At 34.5% G+C, this 17,416-nt stretch overlaps 1 protein-coding gene across 1 annotated transcript in view; it reads right to left on the reverse strand.

The window, feature by feature from the left end:
• Nucleotides 1-13,758, reverse strand: part of LOC106474397 (Golgi integral membrane protein 4-like) — a 35,648-nt gene extending 21,890 nt beyond the window's left edge. Inside the window, exons 1-5 of the mRNA XM_013935088.2 lie at nt 13,682-13,758; nt 10,239-10,425; nt 9,337-9,399; nt 4,736-4,785; nt 325-475 (exon numbers count right to left, since the gene is read on the reverse strand). Coding sequence (XP_013790542.1) covers nt 325-475; nt 4,736-4,785; nt 9,337-9,399; nt 10,239-10,419 — 445 coding nt within the window. The 5' untranslated portion in view covers nt 10,420-10,425; nt 13,682-13,758. The remainder of the gene's footprint in view (nt 1-324; nt 476-4,735; nt 4,786-9,336; nt 9,400-10,238; nt 10,426-13,681) is intronic.
• Nucleotides 13,759-17,416: the final 3,658 nt, after the last annotated feature.

Below are 17,416 nucleotides of genomic sequence, written 5' to 3' on the forward strand. Positions count from 1 at the left end.
GTGACTGGGAAATTCTGCATATTGCAAAGTTGTATTGAGAAAGAATAAACTAGTTTTATTTAAGAAAGGACTTGTATCGCTGAAGTTCCTCGGGAAGAATTTATACCAGGAAATTAACAAACAAGCAGATATGTAACAGTATGTATATCTTCACAAAATTTAGCAGTCATTCAGTTCATATTATAAGTAAAGACTTTAATCGAGTACAAAGAAGTCACATGGTTGGTCAAATTGACCAAGCCCATGTTGAGAGAGTTAATATCCATGAAAACATTATATTAAAATATATATTTATGTTCATAGAATGTCTTTTTTTTATCTGACCATGGAGTTTGTTGGATTCAAGTTCCTTCTGCTGTTGCACTTGTTGAAGCTGGCTGGTCATTTCTAATTCCAGTTGTTGTTTTTCCTCCTTCAGGAGAGCCACATCTTGCCTGAGCTGACCTAGTTCCTTTTGAAGTTTCTGAAAAGTGTCCTGAAATTTGTAAGGAAACTACAATAATGGACATATATGTTAATCAAATAATAACCAAAGAATTAAAAAAAACATTTTCTAAGTCCCTTTGTTGATGTTTCTCAAATAAACTGATAGAATAATAGCAACATACTTGGTTATAGTAAGAAATCAATATCTTGAAATGTACTACAACACTTTATTAGTAAGTCATCATTGGAACATAATAGGAACTTACTCTGTTTTAGCAATAAATCATTAGCTTGTGGAGCAGTAGTCTCTACAATGATTTTAGTGGGAAATCATGATTCAGTTAGACATTCAGAAGTTAACATTTTCCTTATCTGGAAATGTATTTCCAATGGGTACTCACCTCCTCACACAGAATAACTTGATCCCACAAGCATCTGCTTATGAGTCTTGCATGCCACTAGCCTTGAGCTAACTCCAATCTCATAATCACATGTTTATCATGAACTATGCCAGTGCATGATAACATCATCATGTGATAACAGCCCTTCATCCTAAGCACTTGCACTACAAAATAACTTCATTCTTAGATGAGGGAAAACAAAGTGCGCCAGAAATGGGAAGGGTGGGTGGAGATATCTATCAGAAATACAGTTTCAAGTAAAGAAAATATTAACCTCTGAGATGATACCTCACCTCTTCACAAAGAATAGCTAGAATCCCTCATGGAAATAGTAGAGGGGCCAGTGCAAACATTAAATCTAGATAAGCTCCCTTCAGATATGCCTGAAGGGAAAGCCCATGAAGTGTGACACCTAATGACAGGGGTTCATATAGATACAAAAACATCACAGACATCTCCTCTAGACCAGAGTTTATTCTTCACCCACAAGGAAAGAGAGGGGAAGGCCAAAAATCCTCATGTGTTGCAGGGATGGGAAGAATTTGTGCATGACCAACCAAGCTTCCTCATACAAGTGGTCCTCAAGCCAAGAAGTATAGTGTGGTTAGGTCATGATTAAACTGTACAGTGTGTGTTGCACCACAGCTCAACTAAACAGACAGAGATGAGCATGATGAACCTGTCCTGCTGTGGGAGAAGCACAAACTAGCTGCTTGAGGAGTGACCCACACCAGACAGACAGTGTCACTAATGCCATACTTCCCACCTGTACACAATCAATGAGGAACTCTCCAAGGTCCACCACCACAGCAGCTATGAACTGATGAATGGCAAGGGTCTCCTGTGCTCCACTTAAATAGGGAGGGGGGTATTTGCATTGGGAGTGCTCAAATCCCCATTTGATGTCTGCCAGAAAAGTCTTTTACTGGAGACAGTGCAATGAGTGACTGTGAAACCCTATTTTTAAAACACAACAAACAGAAGCCAAAGAAGTGGGTAGACATTTTTCTGTTGTTAGTTTTATCCATGACAGTATATAGAATGGCATGGTCTGGATCAGACAATTAAGTAGTGTGAATATCATGAGGATGCCTCTCAATGTCATGCTGAACACGTAATCTTAACAGTAGGCACTTGTGGAGCCAGGGTAGATGGGTTGAGCACTTTCCATTACCTCTGACATGAAGCAAATTTTGGGGGATAAGCATATCCTGGTATGCAACACCAGCCACATGAAGGGATCCTATAAAAGAGAAAAGGGTGATGAAAAAACAAAATGAACATACCTTTCTCCAAAATGGTGATTAGATTGAAAAATAGAAACCAAAGTGAGTTGAAATCCCACAGAAAATAAAACAGCCAAATGATGAAGATAATGGGAGACAAATGAGTGCAAATTCATCCACATGCCAGTCTGAAGGGTCTTGTCCAAGGGTCAGCAAAAGACAAAGCCACCCAATAATCAGCTATGTTGGAGACCAAAAATCCATGTTTGAACAACCATATGAAAAAGGTAAAAAGGTTGGCCACAGCAGGATGGCTCAGAGAAAGGGAGTGGTGGGTGGACCAATGTAAAAAAAACTTGTCACTTCTATTGATAGATGGACAAATTTGAAGGATGACAGGAATGGAATAAGAAGAAAGCTACATGATCAAAACAATAGTCTGGCCCTACAGGTGATGTACCAGATAAATCCCACATATGAAGATGAAGGGAAGACACCCCTAGGTGAAAATGAGGTGAGGTTGGAGCAAGAGAGAGGAGTGGGGAAATGGGATGGAGGAAGAAGGGGGGCCTGGACATTCACTGATGAAGCAGAAGAAACCAGGGTTGTGTAGGCCAAAGAGTTGCCACCAACAGGATCCAACAAGTAGTGTTGCCAATCAAAGTGAGGACATGAGGGAGGTGGTGCAGAAAAGGATAGGTATACAGAAAAAGTTGAGATCAGTCCTGGCCGAGAGCATCAACCACCAGGTCCGAAGGATGAGAGACTGGATACCAGAAAAGTGGAATTTTGGTGTTGAGAGGAGTAGCAAAGGCATCAATGACAAGTGTGTCCAACTGAGAGCAAACCCAATCAAAAATCTGAGGATGGTGAGACCACTCTGTGGTAGATTCCAGTCTGGCTAACACAAGCAATCCACCACCAGGTTCAGAATCTCTGGCACATGACAAGCTATAAGACTTACTAGTCTCTGGTACATGACAAGCTATGAGACTTACTTGATGGGAATAAGCCCAAAATATCAAGTCCAATGCATGGAAGCTTAGAGTCCTGGAATGGGTATCCCCTGATGGTTGATATAAGAAACGACTGCGGAATTGTTTAAGTGGATCATGACCAACAAATCCACAAGAAGAGAGAAAAAATGAAAACATGACCAAGGAATTGTGACAAGTTTAATAATGTAGATGTGGAATGAATGCTTGTCCAGAGCTCATGCCTGAAATCATGTCGTCATTCAGAGATGTGCTCCCAGCCTGAAAGAAAAACATCTGTGAAAAGATGGATATCTGGTCAAGAAGGCAGCAAGGGGATGTCCACCATGGTATTGGCACAGTTAAGCCATCAAGATAAGTCCTCTAGAAAAGGAGAAGGGAGGTGCATAATTGAGAACAATGGGTCCTGAGAAAGGTTCCAATGGTCCCGCAATGTCTGCTGAAGGAGGCACATGTGTGCATGGCCTAAAGGAATGAGTGATTCTAGGGAAGCCAGAGTCCCCAAAATGGAAAGAACCTAACATGCAGAGTGTAAATGAGAAATGTGAATCTTGGTGACAAGACATTCAATTGCTGGCAGACAAAGTGGTGAAGGCTGAGCCCGATTGAGATGAAAGTTGAAGAACATGCACAGATGTACCAAATATTGGGTAGGCATGAAAAAAATATCTGAAATGCTTGACTAGTCAGCCTAACTACACAGTCTCCTGCAGAAAAATGTAGGTGGAAGAAAAGGAGTTCAACCATAAATGGGCAAGGAGAAGCCAATCATCTATTTGATGTGGAACCTCAGCAACAATCAATAAATATGGCAGATGAATGCCCCTATGAATTGAATGAAGATGTAAGGAGCATAAGCAATGCCAAAAGGAAGAGTATGGAACTAGAGAAAAATGGAGAAAATGTCCAAAATGAAGAAAATGTCTGAAGGATGGGGCAATTGGAATTGTAAAAAAAATTGATACGTCTACCTTGGTCATCTACAGACAGAGTGAAAAGGACTACCAGAGAGAGAAAAGAAACCCTCTATTCAGAACTGTGGAACGACTAGTGACCAGTTGATAAGAGTAATATCCCAGAGTAAGGGTAAAAACTTTTTCAACAGCATTCTTGCCATAGGGATCCATGCTGCATCTTAAACAAGCTGAAGATAAATGGGGTCAGAGGGAGGAGGAAAGAAAACATGGAGATAGGAAGAAGAAGTGAGTGAGAACCTGAAGAACCAATCTGAGATGAGAAACCAAGGAAGACTGAGGACTGATGTCTGGCTACATGAGCCTAAGTCTCTAGAGTCAATAACAACACTGAAGACCTTCAGATAATGAAGTCCAGTAAATATCATAGAGATAAGCAGGCGAACATTAATTACAAGAGCATCCTAATCCAACAAGTTCCAATACCAATTTACTTTTTGGGTTGACACTGCAGTTGCTTATATTGGAATCACACTTACTTTAGCTTACTTTGTTTTAGCAATAAATCTTTAGCCTGTGGAGCAGCAGCATCTACAATGGTTTTAGTCATAACTCATCATTTGGTAAAGCACTGGGAGCTTTTTTAAATTAATTTAGTGGATACTGCAGCTGCTTATAACAGACTTGTAGCTTACTTTGTTTAAGCAATAAATCATCATCTGGCAAAACACTAGGAACTAGCTCATAATAAATGTTTTATTGTAACATATTACCTTTTCTGTAGACAGTTGACTTTCCAGTACAGAGAGTTTTTTTCTGGAATCTGTAAGTACAAGCACACACAAGTATAGTATGTATCATGAAGATAAACTGGGTAGATACTTTCATAAACCTTTTAAACAATGCAACAACATATATTAAATACTAGCATAACCACGGGTTAAACACTAAAACCTATTTTTACACACTTGGTTTGAAATGTGAAATTGACAAATTAAGAAGATTGTGAAAAACAAATTATCTGCCATATTAAGTGATTTTTTAATCAAAATATGTTAGACCTAATGGCTACTAGCATAACTAATGAACTCTTTTTAAACTAGATACAAACATTCCTCTTACTTCCACTCCTGTTCTTTGTGGAAAGAATATTTAATCTGATGATAAAAATTTGTCTCTATGGTATCAAGACTAAACTTGGCATTTATTGGTTCAACCTATTCTCAGTTTATTCTTGTTACTTTGACTACCTTAAAAAAAACTGATTCAACTACAGTGAAACCTCATTAATCCAAATGCATTTGTAATTCTTCTGGATTATCAAGACATCAAACCAGTCACTTTGAATACAACAGAGACACTATTAATAGCATGTGTTTATCAATCAATAAATGTAAGAGTGCATCTAGTTAGCATGGGATTACAACTGATAAACAAAACACAACTGTATGTACAGTAAATTTATCAGTTTATTATTTTATGTTATCAATAATTATACAAACTGCATAATCAAAGTAGCATATTATTTCATTATCTTCACATAAATCATAATTTTGTTCATACTAATGACTTATAGTATAAATGATACTTAATTCATGTATTGTATTCTTGTATAAACACACATCATGTTTTAATGATGTTGATATTTATAGGTATCTTCATTTTGGAGCACCGTAACTCTACTTGACTGTAGCATAAATCACTCTTATGACCTCTCAATGTCTGTTATAGTTTATATGTACATTTTTGCTGTGAAGGTTGTTCTAATAATACTGTCATAAACCAGTGTACACAGTAAGTGTAGGTGTTTTTTGGTTAGTAATCATCACCTGGTCTTCTATTCTAATCGACCCCTACTTGTGGAATCGTATATAGACTACTGAATCATATAAACATAGAAAATGCATATTTGTTATAATAAATATCTGTTCAGAGTTCGATTGTGAATATATGGTTTATCAGTTAGATTTCCCATTGTGAAGATTTGTCTATATTACAAATCAATCATATGGTGAATAATCCATATTTGTCAATGTCTGGACTAATGAGATTTCACTCTAATACATTACTTGCATCTATGGTATCCCTAGATCTAGCATACATTACAAAACTGATGGAGTGACATTATTCTTTGATATATTAAATGTACCACTATAACACAACATTGCTTCATTATTCTTCTCTATAAGATTATTCAAGTTTAATATTTGTACTAACAATAACCTAAACATTTTGAACATAACTTAACAAAAAGGAAGGTAACAGAAAGAACACTCCAAAAAGTATCAAAACATCAAATCCAATAATTAGGACCATTCACAACCATATATATCTAAACAAAAAAGTTAAAAAAAATTCAACCTATCAGCACACATTGTCAAGTAAGTAATTTCATAAAGTCAGTAAATTTCAATACAGCAGGGGCACAACTTATATTTCTCAATATTAAAACAAAATGTTTTCATTCTGACCTAGTTAACTAAGATTGTCAAGATCCATTAGTATAATAGAAACATTTTCAAAATAATCGGTCCTTCCTAGTCTTAGTATAGTCAGCAAAATCTACATGTTGTTGTAAGCTATGTTTGATGTCTTAGATGTTTGTGGCTAGAGGGAGTTTTTAAATTATATGATGAGCACATGATACAGTGACTAGAATTTTCTTAGAAATACAAGTTAGGTGACATTAGAAGAGACTGTTAATTGGTATGTGTGTTTCTTACAGTAGATGATTGATTACAAAGCAACAGAAGTACAGCAAATATATAAACTTATCAAGTTAATGACTATTTACAGTTATTTGCAAGGTGAGGCCTATTATTAATTCGTTAAACTGTTCAAGTGTAAATATTACAGTGAAGAAATAAAATGCTTTCGTTCTCCCTAAGTGGTCTGGTCTTTTCATTATTTCTTACCTAACAATAGAATCTGTTACAACATTATATTATTATCAAGAAAGATACTGATATTTTTGATATATATATATATATAAATCAAAGGTTCCAAAATAAACTTAAAGTCCTGTTATATCATATGTAACTTTTATGTTCATTCACACAATATTTTAAACTATACATTAAATTCTTCCCCTTCAAAAACAAACTCATGAAATGGGTCATGTTATTTTATGGAATGAAGTTAAACTTTTAATACTCTTAATTCAGGAACTGAATTTAGATTATAGCATCAATTGAAATTTTATGTGGTAGGTTAAAATACTTTCCATTAAAGAGAAATGACTGATTAACTAGCATCAATATTCAGTAATGGTATGACATTTGGAGTTTATACCTAAAATGTTAACTTAACCCTTCCATCCCTAATTTTCTATAATGTGGCAATTATTTCTCCTTTTTAAATTCTTCTGTTTGTAGTAGATGTCACTCCTGATATTGACAGTATGAAGCTATCATAATGTGTTAAGTTTTAATTGATGGTTGTCGAGGCAAATTAGTCATATTTTATACAAGAAATGTTGTTTTTATTAGTGAAAAACACAGTAAAGGGACCAAACTGTCAGAAGTCTGATATTAGAGAAACTGGTTTAGACACATTTGTGCATCTTCTTCAGTCTCATGTTGTCTTCTGACAGGTAAAACTGGTCAACAAATGCCCTGATCCTGGAATTCCCTTAAGGACACAAGAGGTCAGGAAGTTGTTAAGCTTAGTGACCTTGAAAGGTGTTAAAATTAGGCAGGCTTCTGATTAAGCAACTTTTGACGATTCTTCTTTTTAAGTAGTTATCCTTTTCGTATTTGATTCTTGTTGATTTCCAATCAATTTGATGGCCAGAATCTCTCGTATGAAGAAAAATAGCATTGTTTTGGTTTCCATTTTTATGTCTTTTTTTATGTTCAGAAACTCTCTTGTCAACACTTCTTCCAGTTTCACCTACTTAACCTTTCTCACAGGATTGACATGGTATAATATAAATGCCATGTTCATTATCAGGTGTTTTTCTGTTGAAAGTTAGGTTATTTTTAATGGTGGTTGGTTATTTGTATATGATTCTAAGGTTATTCTTCCATAATATTTCATCCTGAGGTTCATTGGTTGATCTTTCTTTATCTTCAAGGAACAAGGTTTTTTTTTTGCTTTGAGATGGCAATTTGTAATGAAACACTGTAGAAAATGTAGTTCTTTGAAAAGAGAAAAGATATTTTTAATTTCATGTTCAAGCGTTGTCGGGTGGTATATTCTATATGCTCTAAGAAAAAATGAAGAAATAATAGATATTTTGACCTGTTTTTGATGACACAAAAAAAAGTGAACAGAACTTAAAGAATTTGTTGGTTTGTAGTATACTGAAAGGACTGGTTCTGTATTTTTTCTGGTTTTCAGTTTGTCGGTTTACGGTATACTGAGAGAACTGGTTCTGTGTTTTTACTGGTTCTCAAAACATCCAAGAAAGGAAGTTGGTCATCCTTTTCCCATTCAACTTTAAATTTGATAGTTGGTTAAAGTTGATTAAGGTTGTTCAAAACACTTTCAAAATCACTTCTTTTTTGTTTGGCCACACAGAAAATATATCATCCACATTTTGGAACCACAAAATTTTTGAAAGGTTTATATTGATGGAAGGAACTAATTCGGTTTCAAAATATTCCATGAGAAGGTTGTACAGTATTGGAGACAGTGGATTTCCCATGGCCATTCCAGATTTTTGTCTAAAATACTGACCAAGAAATACATTGTTGTTTACACAGGCAAGATATGTTCAGTTCAGGTAATTTTCTTTTAAGAAATTCTATGGTTTCTTGAACTGGTATGTTGGTACATAAAGCTTCAATGTCAAAACTTAACATTTTTCCTTTACTTAGGTCAATGTTTTTAATTTTGTTCGCAAAATTTAAACTGTTTTGGATATGCGACAATGAGATTTTTCCAACAACTGGGGATAGATGTCCTGCTAACCATTTAGATAAAGGGTATGTGACAGATCCCACATTAGAAATTATAGGTCTCAAGGGACAGTCTTCTTTATGTGTTTTAGGCAAACTGTACATGTAAGGTAAAGAAGGATTAATACACTTTAACTTCTTTAAAATATCTGGGTAATCAGCAAGAATTGTACTTAGTTGTCTGTTAAAGTCAGACACCTTCTTATGGTAAGGGAGTGGAGCTTAATTTTTCATAAACATACCTTCTAACTTTCTTTCATCAATGATTTTGTCTAAGATAACAATTTGGTTAGTTTTGTCTGCCTTTGTGATTACAATATCGTTGTTCAGCTGATACACAATAATTTAAAAGAATATAAATATGCCATCAACGTTTTACATTTACTAGCTGCTAACAACCATGCACTAGTTTTGTAAATACTACAGATATTTTACTCAAATATTACATACATTATGTTCTTTATACTTCCTACCTTCTTTTGTCTTCTTCTCCTGTTGAAGGGTTGTCTCCAGTCGATTCTTGTGTTCATACACCACTAGAAAGAAAACATTTCAATTTATAGTGTCAAGTTGATTCTTTTGTTCATACATCACTAAAGAAAAAAACCGTTAACTCATAGTCTCATGTCAATTCTTTTCTTCATACACCATTAGAAAGGACATGTGCAGTTCAATTTATAGTCTCAAGTTGATTAGAGCAGTTATTACATCACTTAGTGTCTTGTAAAGAAATCAATTATCCAAGTAATTGAAATATTGCCATTATGTTTGTTTGTTGTTAAACACAAAGTTACATAATTCAGAGAGGGGTGGTGTGCCTCATGATTATAAGGTCTCAAGTTCAATTCCCATTGCCACTAAACTTGCTCACCTTGTCTCTTTGTTTGTGCAAAGCTACTAATGGTATTTGCCACTGTCATTTTTTTACATTGTGTTATATTTATAATTAGTTAACAGCATTCTTTAATGTTGTATAAGCAGGTATGGATCTAGGGAAGGTGTTCAGAGAGTTTGACAACCCCAATCCTTGTTTTTTTTCAGAAATTAATCACTGTATTCTCTAGTGTTGTATAAGCAGGTGTAGACCAAAGGAAGTCCAGACCCTCCCTCAATCTATTCAGAAATTAGTAACTGTATTCTTTAATAGATAAAATGTTACAAAAATAAATAAAATAACTAAGTAGATGTTAAAATAATTTTAATATATTTTGAAACAAGTCAATCAATATTTATATATTTCTAATGAAATAAACCTTATTATAGAAATGTTCTATATAAAATAGAAATATATATAATGTAACTCTGTCATTCAAAGAATCTGTCAATCCCATAGCTGAGTTACAAACTGCTTTAAAATCTTTTTCTGGTGTTTAACCTTGAAGTTGTGCAGAAAGAGAATCTCGCTGCTGTGTACATTTTTCCCAGGAGCTCTGTACATTTTTCAGTTCTGAACGTGTAGTAGTAAAGAGATATATAATAAAAAAAAATGCCACCCCTGCAAGCACAAACAATACGTTTTTGGGCCGAGAATTTCGCAGTGCAAGTCCACCTGTCATTGCCACCTGAAAAAAAAGAAAAGATTTATTCTATATATTGAAGAAAATGAATTAGATTAGCATTTTTAAAGCCTTCTTAAGTGACTTGCTAAACTAAATATTAAAATACACTTAGATACATGACTGTATTGAGGAGATAGATATGATTATATTTGAAATACCTGTACAACAAAGAAGTTTAATATAAAACAAAGTCTTGTTAAAAAACTAAAAATTATGTTAAACTTAAGCCTAATTTTAATAACAGATATAAAAAAAATCTTTTAGTGTTAAGCTTATAATTTGTGCAAGTGTTTATGTGCAAGTTATAGTGTAAAATTAATTTCTACAATTACCTAGAAAATAATATCCACGTGGAACTTAAAAATGAACCGAATTAGTTGTAATTTGAATATAAATGCATCATAGTAAACTATATATTAGTGAGTGTTCCTAACCTATTATTTGATTAATAATGTTGTGGTACCTTACTATAAACTCAAAGGATATATACTGCTTCTGTGAACCATGAGTTCTAAATGTCTTTCTATGCTAGCCTTGTTCTTTTGATTTGCCCTTGTCCAGGGTTACTAATAAGGGATATAATTCCCCAAAATCAATATAATTCAGCGACAAATGGTAAATCAAATAATAGATTGAACTTCATATTCATCATAAGTATTTTGGTATAAGACTGTAAGATCTGATTTCTTTTCATCTTTGGCAACAATCCATATTAGACAAAACTTAATTATTTTGACATTACATAGACAAATTTGAAATACAATTTTTTCAATTTCGTTTTATTTTATTTTCTATGGAATCTTAAAGAAAGCAAGAAAATGTTAATAACTTAGCAAAAAGTTTTTAACAACATTACTAAGAAATCAAAAGTACAAGATAATCAAATGAACAAATAATACAAAAGCAAAATTTCTTCCAGTAATATATCTGTCAAAAAATTTTATATTAACTCTACAAATAAAAAGTAATTAAAAAATTAATCACAATTCATCATATCTTAAGATCTCTTTATTCATTTTCTGTTGAGAAAAAGGTAAGAAGTAGAAATTTCCAAGACTATTCAAGGACTTAACAGAATAAAGGTTGCTAGTTTCTTTGGGCTATGTTCTGAAGACAATAGAACAAAAGTTTAAAATTATAGAAGACAGGCTAGGTTCTAGTTAAGACCGTTATCTTTCTAACAAGGTGATTGGCATGTGGAATGAGTTCCCATCACCAGTAGTGGAGGCTGTATTTAACAAGATTAATAAAGAAATCATTGATTTCCTGAAAAATAAAGGGTGGGCTTAAATATTTTTCTCTTTCACAGATAGGTATGCAAGGATGCTCTTGAAGAACCAAAGGGTCCCTTGTCATGTGCATGTTAAGCCATCCAGATTCCTTACAAACACAATGAATCAGGACAACAGCTAAATAATTACTGGTTCTCACTAATTAGTGGCAAGAAGCATCAATATACTTATTTTAGTCAAAATGTCAACAATATGAGATAGTAATAGCTTTAAAACAATATAGTTCACTGAAAAACATCAATGTATTGGATATATTTTAGAGATATGAAACTGCAACTGATTAAGGTTCAATATTTACACTCAAGCCATCAAATGAATCTCCCATTAGTCTAATCACTCTTATTGTTATTATATAAAAACTACATTTTATACATTTCATGTATGCTATGGCTCCCATTGTCTGTGAATATCACCAAAGCTGGGACAGCCTGTGCAACTGGGGCTAATACACAAACATAACGTAAATCCCAAAAGTAAAAATTCATTCAGGTGAATAAATCTTTATTTTAAACAAAAAGTCAGAAAAATTGTTCAATAATTATAATCACTTCTCATTGCTGATAAACACAGTTGTATCTCTTGATCAATATGGAGAAAATCTTACATCATTGTTAGACTTAAAACTTTGGTCTGTTAATGACTATATACTTGAGGGTCATGAATTGACCATTTAAAAGACTATATATACAAGATATCTGATGACTAGAAACATATGATTGTTCAATGCTCTAATGTTCATATGTATTCACATTTCACATCACAGAACAGGGCTTGGTGGTATGACAGTTTCATGATACCAGGGTTGAGTGTTTGAATCTGACCTTTAACAACTGGTTTTCTTAGCTTGAGAAATCTCTTCTTTCTGAAGTGTTTCTCTTGTGAGATGAAGCCTTGTCAGGAATTATTATTATTTTTTTTACATGAATAACAGTAAGAAATAGAAAAGCAAAGAATGGCATATAATATTAATATTCAATGCATATGTTATTTTATCAAGGTTATACCGAGTCAAATTATGTTAGCTTTGATTATGATAGACTAGGTTTGATAACTTTAATTAGGTTTGGTTAGTATGTAGCTCACCTAATTCTAACTAGTATTAATAATATATAATTTTCCAAATCATTTGTATGCATATTAAAAATTGTAAATTGCTTTCACAACAATCATATAGGAATTTTTATTTGACTATATTTTATACACAACATCCATGCAGTTTTTGTTCTAAAGAATACATACATAATTTATAACTTGTTTTCTTTATTAATATTACATACACAACTGAGTACTGTGAAAAGTGTTGTGTATGTTACTACAATTACAAAATTGAACTAGATAAATTTAATCTTTTAATGCATATGTTTCCTGATCAACAGTAGTTATTTTCACCAGACTATTGTGTATACACTGCTCAACCCTACAGACTACAGTTTCAAATCCTTAAAATATATATGCCGAATAAATTCGATTGTTTAAAGCTATTACTCTCCTAGGTAGCTGACGTTTTACTACGATATAATTAATAAGTAAATTTCACTGAGACCGCTATTTAAAATAATTATACAGAAATCAGTGTACATTAATTAATTTAGGCCTCAAAAGTCAAACTCTAAGAGTAAGATGCTCATCTACACAGTTTTGTTTGGATAGCGTATTATATTCTATTGTCAATGGTAATTATTACGTGAATTTACTAACAATGTAACTGAGAATGAAATGATAAATTACATCAACTTAGAATCTAGCTTGAAGTTAGATTCTAACCTACAAGTTAAACTCAAACTTTAAAGTAAAAAGATCAACTTCCAACATCAAACACTAACTCTAACGTTGACCAGATTGCACCAATTTCTAGTTTCAATTATCATAGTTATAACTCAGGTTATCTTAAGTAAATAACTAGCCTTACACCGTAACAAAACTTTTCAGCCTTTTGTGCAGAGTACGCACAAATTAATTTGACTTACACTTAAGTTAATTACAGATATTAATTTGCTAATACGGTCATTCACCCGTCCCACATATTCCAAAACATACACCCTAGTGCTGCCACATAGTAGGTCATTTTGCTGTTAATATAATGCTTATAAAGAGACAATAGAGTACGATTGAGTTAAAAATTTGTATAGTTTTTTCCTCTTAATTAGTATTTGTTTGTAGTTAAGCACAAAACTGTACAATGGGCTATCTGTGCTCTGCCCACAACGGATATCGAAACCAGGTTTTTAGCTATGCAAGTCAGCAGTTAGTGTTCCTATTAATCATATATCGAACTTCTAACCTACTGTAAGTGTAATATAAAATTATACTTTATACTTAGGACGTAATTTTTGGGAAAATCTAAACATTTTTGTAGCACTCTTGATTCCAATTTATACCAGCTAAGAAGATTTGGTGGTGCATTGATTCCAATCTAAATCGAGTGTGATATGATATGCTGACATATTTTGTGTTTTTCACCCGTCTTTAGTAATATACAGAATTAAAAAATCGATTAGTGTTTATATGTAGTTAGGGCATAAACACATAGTCCAGAAAACCTTTGAAATTGTTTTGTTCTGGTTGTCTTTGCATCTTGGTTGTTCTCGATAGCAGGTAATATCTACTCTGTCCATTCTTATTTAGCAACAATGCACATTAGTGTAGAATGGAGTGAACGGTTGCAGTCCTTTCACTGGACAAATGTTGTGAGAGATAGAACAGTCATATAATGACGCTATCAAAACGAAAGGAACCGAGATTTTCTAAAAGTTTGGAGCCTTAATTACTTTCAGGGTTATTCCCGGTTTGTGAAGTATTTAATTCGACAGAGATCGGTCTCGAAAAAAAGAAAGATGCTGAATCATTAATTAATCCAGTAGAGACAATTGTCCGTTTGTCTATGTAAGTATCCACGTTTTTTTTTGTTTGTTTTGCTTTGTGTTGAAATATAAATTGTTTTAGACTTTCCATCATGTACACAGTCTCGATATTCCCAAAAGTTTATAATTCGGTGGCTTTTCAAATTCAAATTACTTTACAAATGTCTTACTTGGTCGTCTTATTATTAAGTGGACCTATCCGACACTTGCATAAAAATCAGTTTATTTGAGATTGTCACAAGTAACTATGAAGTAGAAATTTTGGCACCATGACCACAGAATTTATTGCAAAGTCTTCTATTTTGGTTACATACATTTTGGCTCTTGCTTGAACTCTTGTGTTTAAAAATTGTTTAAAGGAATGCTTCTGACTTATAGAATGTCATAATACCTAAAGCAGAAGTACTTTTGAGCAAGAGGGAAAGTTTCTACCAAAGAAAGACATTAAGATAAAAAAAGGGTTGAGTCCAAGAGAAATCCTCTCCTTTACATAAGAATTTTGCCCATACTGCAAAGGTCCTTCACATTGATCAGTTGATAGCTACCGACTCAGAAAGATCTCCCAACATCTGGAGCACCTAAACCAGTAGATCAAACCTTGCCCCTGAAGATCAGTATCAGAGTAAGGGAGGCAAGGGTGACTGGGGGTCATTGACTTGCATTTGTGGTTGGCAAGTTCAAGACCACTTGGGAAAGTTTCTACAGAATTCCCAGGGTGTTGCCAGCCAGAGTACTACAGCCCCACTGTCCGAAACGAAGAAAGACTGGATTTACCACTGGTGAACAATCTCCAACAGTCATAGCTGTTTTCCCGGTAGAATAGAGATAGGCGTCCATGGGTAAACCCCACGAACTATGAACTCTGATTTGATATGTACCATACTACATCGGAAATGACTTCAAACAACACCTGGGATCGAGTAGGAAAGTGGGACAGTCCCACAAGTTGCTGTGAGCAGCTGGTAGCCCTGCCAATTACTCGTGTGAGTGTTGGGGTCTCTGAGTACATCTATCAGCCTGCATCCACAATATCTCAGCTAGGCATTAGCCAAGAACCAACAAAGGAGAGGCTTTGGCCAATACCGCATGTCACTCAACAAAGTTAAGTAGATTATGCCCCCAATATTTAGAAGTGCAATGAAAGAAGACTTTGACCATTGTCTGAAGGAACAGGCTGTCAAATATTTGATCCTGAGCTTAGAAGGGTGACCCTTGATGCTATTAAGCACTTGGAAGAGGAGCAGCAAGATAAGAACTGCAAGACAGTAACCATGAGTTGGGTTATTGTTTTGACCCAGTGCAGAATTTGGTAATCCATTACACTGATTTCAAGGCATAGAGAAGGAAAGACACCAAGAACTAGCCTCCTATGTGGCCAATCTGCAATGATTGCAAAGGAAGGTCTATCTTTCAATGGCATTTTCAAATTGTAAGAACATAAATGTGGATAAATCCAGTGAGGGTCTTCTCAGTGAAGCAATGTAACAACTGGGTGTGGTGGACATCTTCTCTTTAACTGTTGGTTTTAATCATAGCACAATATGAAGTATCAGATTTGGTTCAGTTGTTGGAGAGAAAAAGCCTGCAGTAACAGCTGTAGCAGCTACACCTTAGACAGACAGACCTAATCAGTCACCTCCACGGCATCAGGTTAGACCTGTATTGAGGGTTAGTCAGCTACTCACACAACTCCAGCCCTGCAATGTGACCACACTGGTTTCCAGTGAATGGTTAGAGCTATCCACGTTCATCTATCGGGTACAGGCCAATGATAGCACTTCCTTGACTTTGTCCAGAATGAAAGGAGTGAAGCATTTGCTTTGTTCTAGAAAATTGACATAGCCCAAGTTGGGTTTTGCTATTGGCTTGGGGTAGTACAGGGGACTTTTTGCACTGAATAGTTTAGTGGTCAGCCCAGATACTTCAGAATGTAGTTCATACCTGTGAATGTAGAAGCTTACACCGAAGAAAGATGCTTTTTCTACATATGTTTTTGTATTTGGTCATATTTTTGAGTCTGTAGCTGGGAACCTGAAACTGTGTTCCAGTGGATAAATAAAGTAGACTTGAAACTAAAACCAGGAAAGTGTTCCCACATTTTAGAGAAAGATGTGGTCTTCTTTAAAGACTCTGTTAAGATAGCCATGGTGGAAGATTGATCTCATCCTGCACTCAAGTGAGAAGACAGCCGTTTCCTCAGTTTTTTGTTGTTGTCATATTACCAATGATTTGTGGCCAACGTTTTCTTCATCTGATCTTAATGAAGTCAAATGCACTTTATCCCTAAAGTTTACTATAGTAAATATTTCAGTGCTAGCTTATTCACCATAAGAAAGTGAGTTCCTGTTAGATACCAGTGCCAGCGACAGTGGAATCAGAGTAATGTTATCATAGGTGCAGGACAGAGTAGAACATGCAAGAGCATACAATAATCATACACTCCCAGCTCTTGAATGCAGATACTGTACAAAAAGAAAGAAATGCTTGCAGTTGTGGTCTGTGTGAAACACTATTATCACTATTTGTATGGTAGATGGCTAATCTTCCAGGTTAACCATGCTTTGCTCAAGTAGATAATGAACTTTCAAAATGCAGAAGGGATGATAGCACATAAGATAACAACACTGCAAGAGCAAGAGAAGCTAGTGATTGCAAGGAAGTAGTTGTTATGCATCTGCCTGTTTGATAATTTCTGGTATAAATTCTTTCCGAGGAACTTCAGCAACACAAGTCCTTTTTTGACTAAACCATTTTATTCTTTCTCGATACAACTTTTAGTAATACACAGAATTTCCACACTCACTTTAAACTTAACAACCATTATAACACACGCTATAAATC

This window comes from Limulus polyphemus, unplaced genomic scaffold (assembly GCF_000517525.1).
Source record: "Limulus polyphemus unplaced genomic scaffold, Limulus_polyphemus-2.1.2 Scaffold7170, whole genome shotgun sequence".
NCBI classification, from domain to species: domain Eukaryota; kingdom Metazoa; phylum Arthropoda; class Merostomata; order Xiphosura; family Limulidae; genus Limulus; species Limulus polyphemus.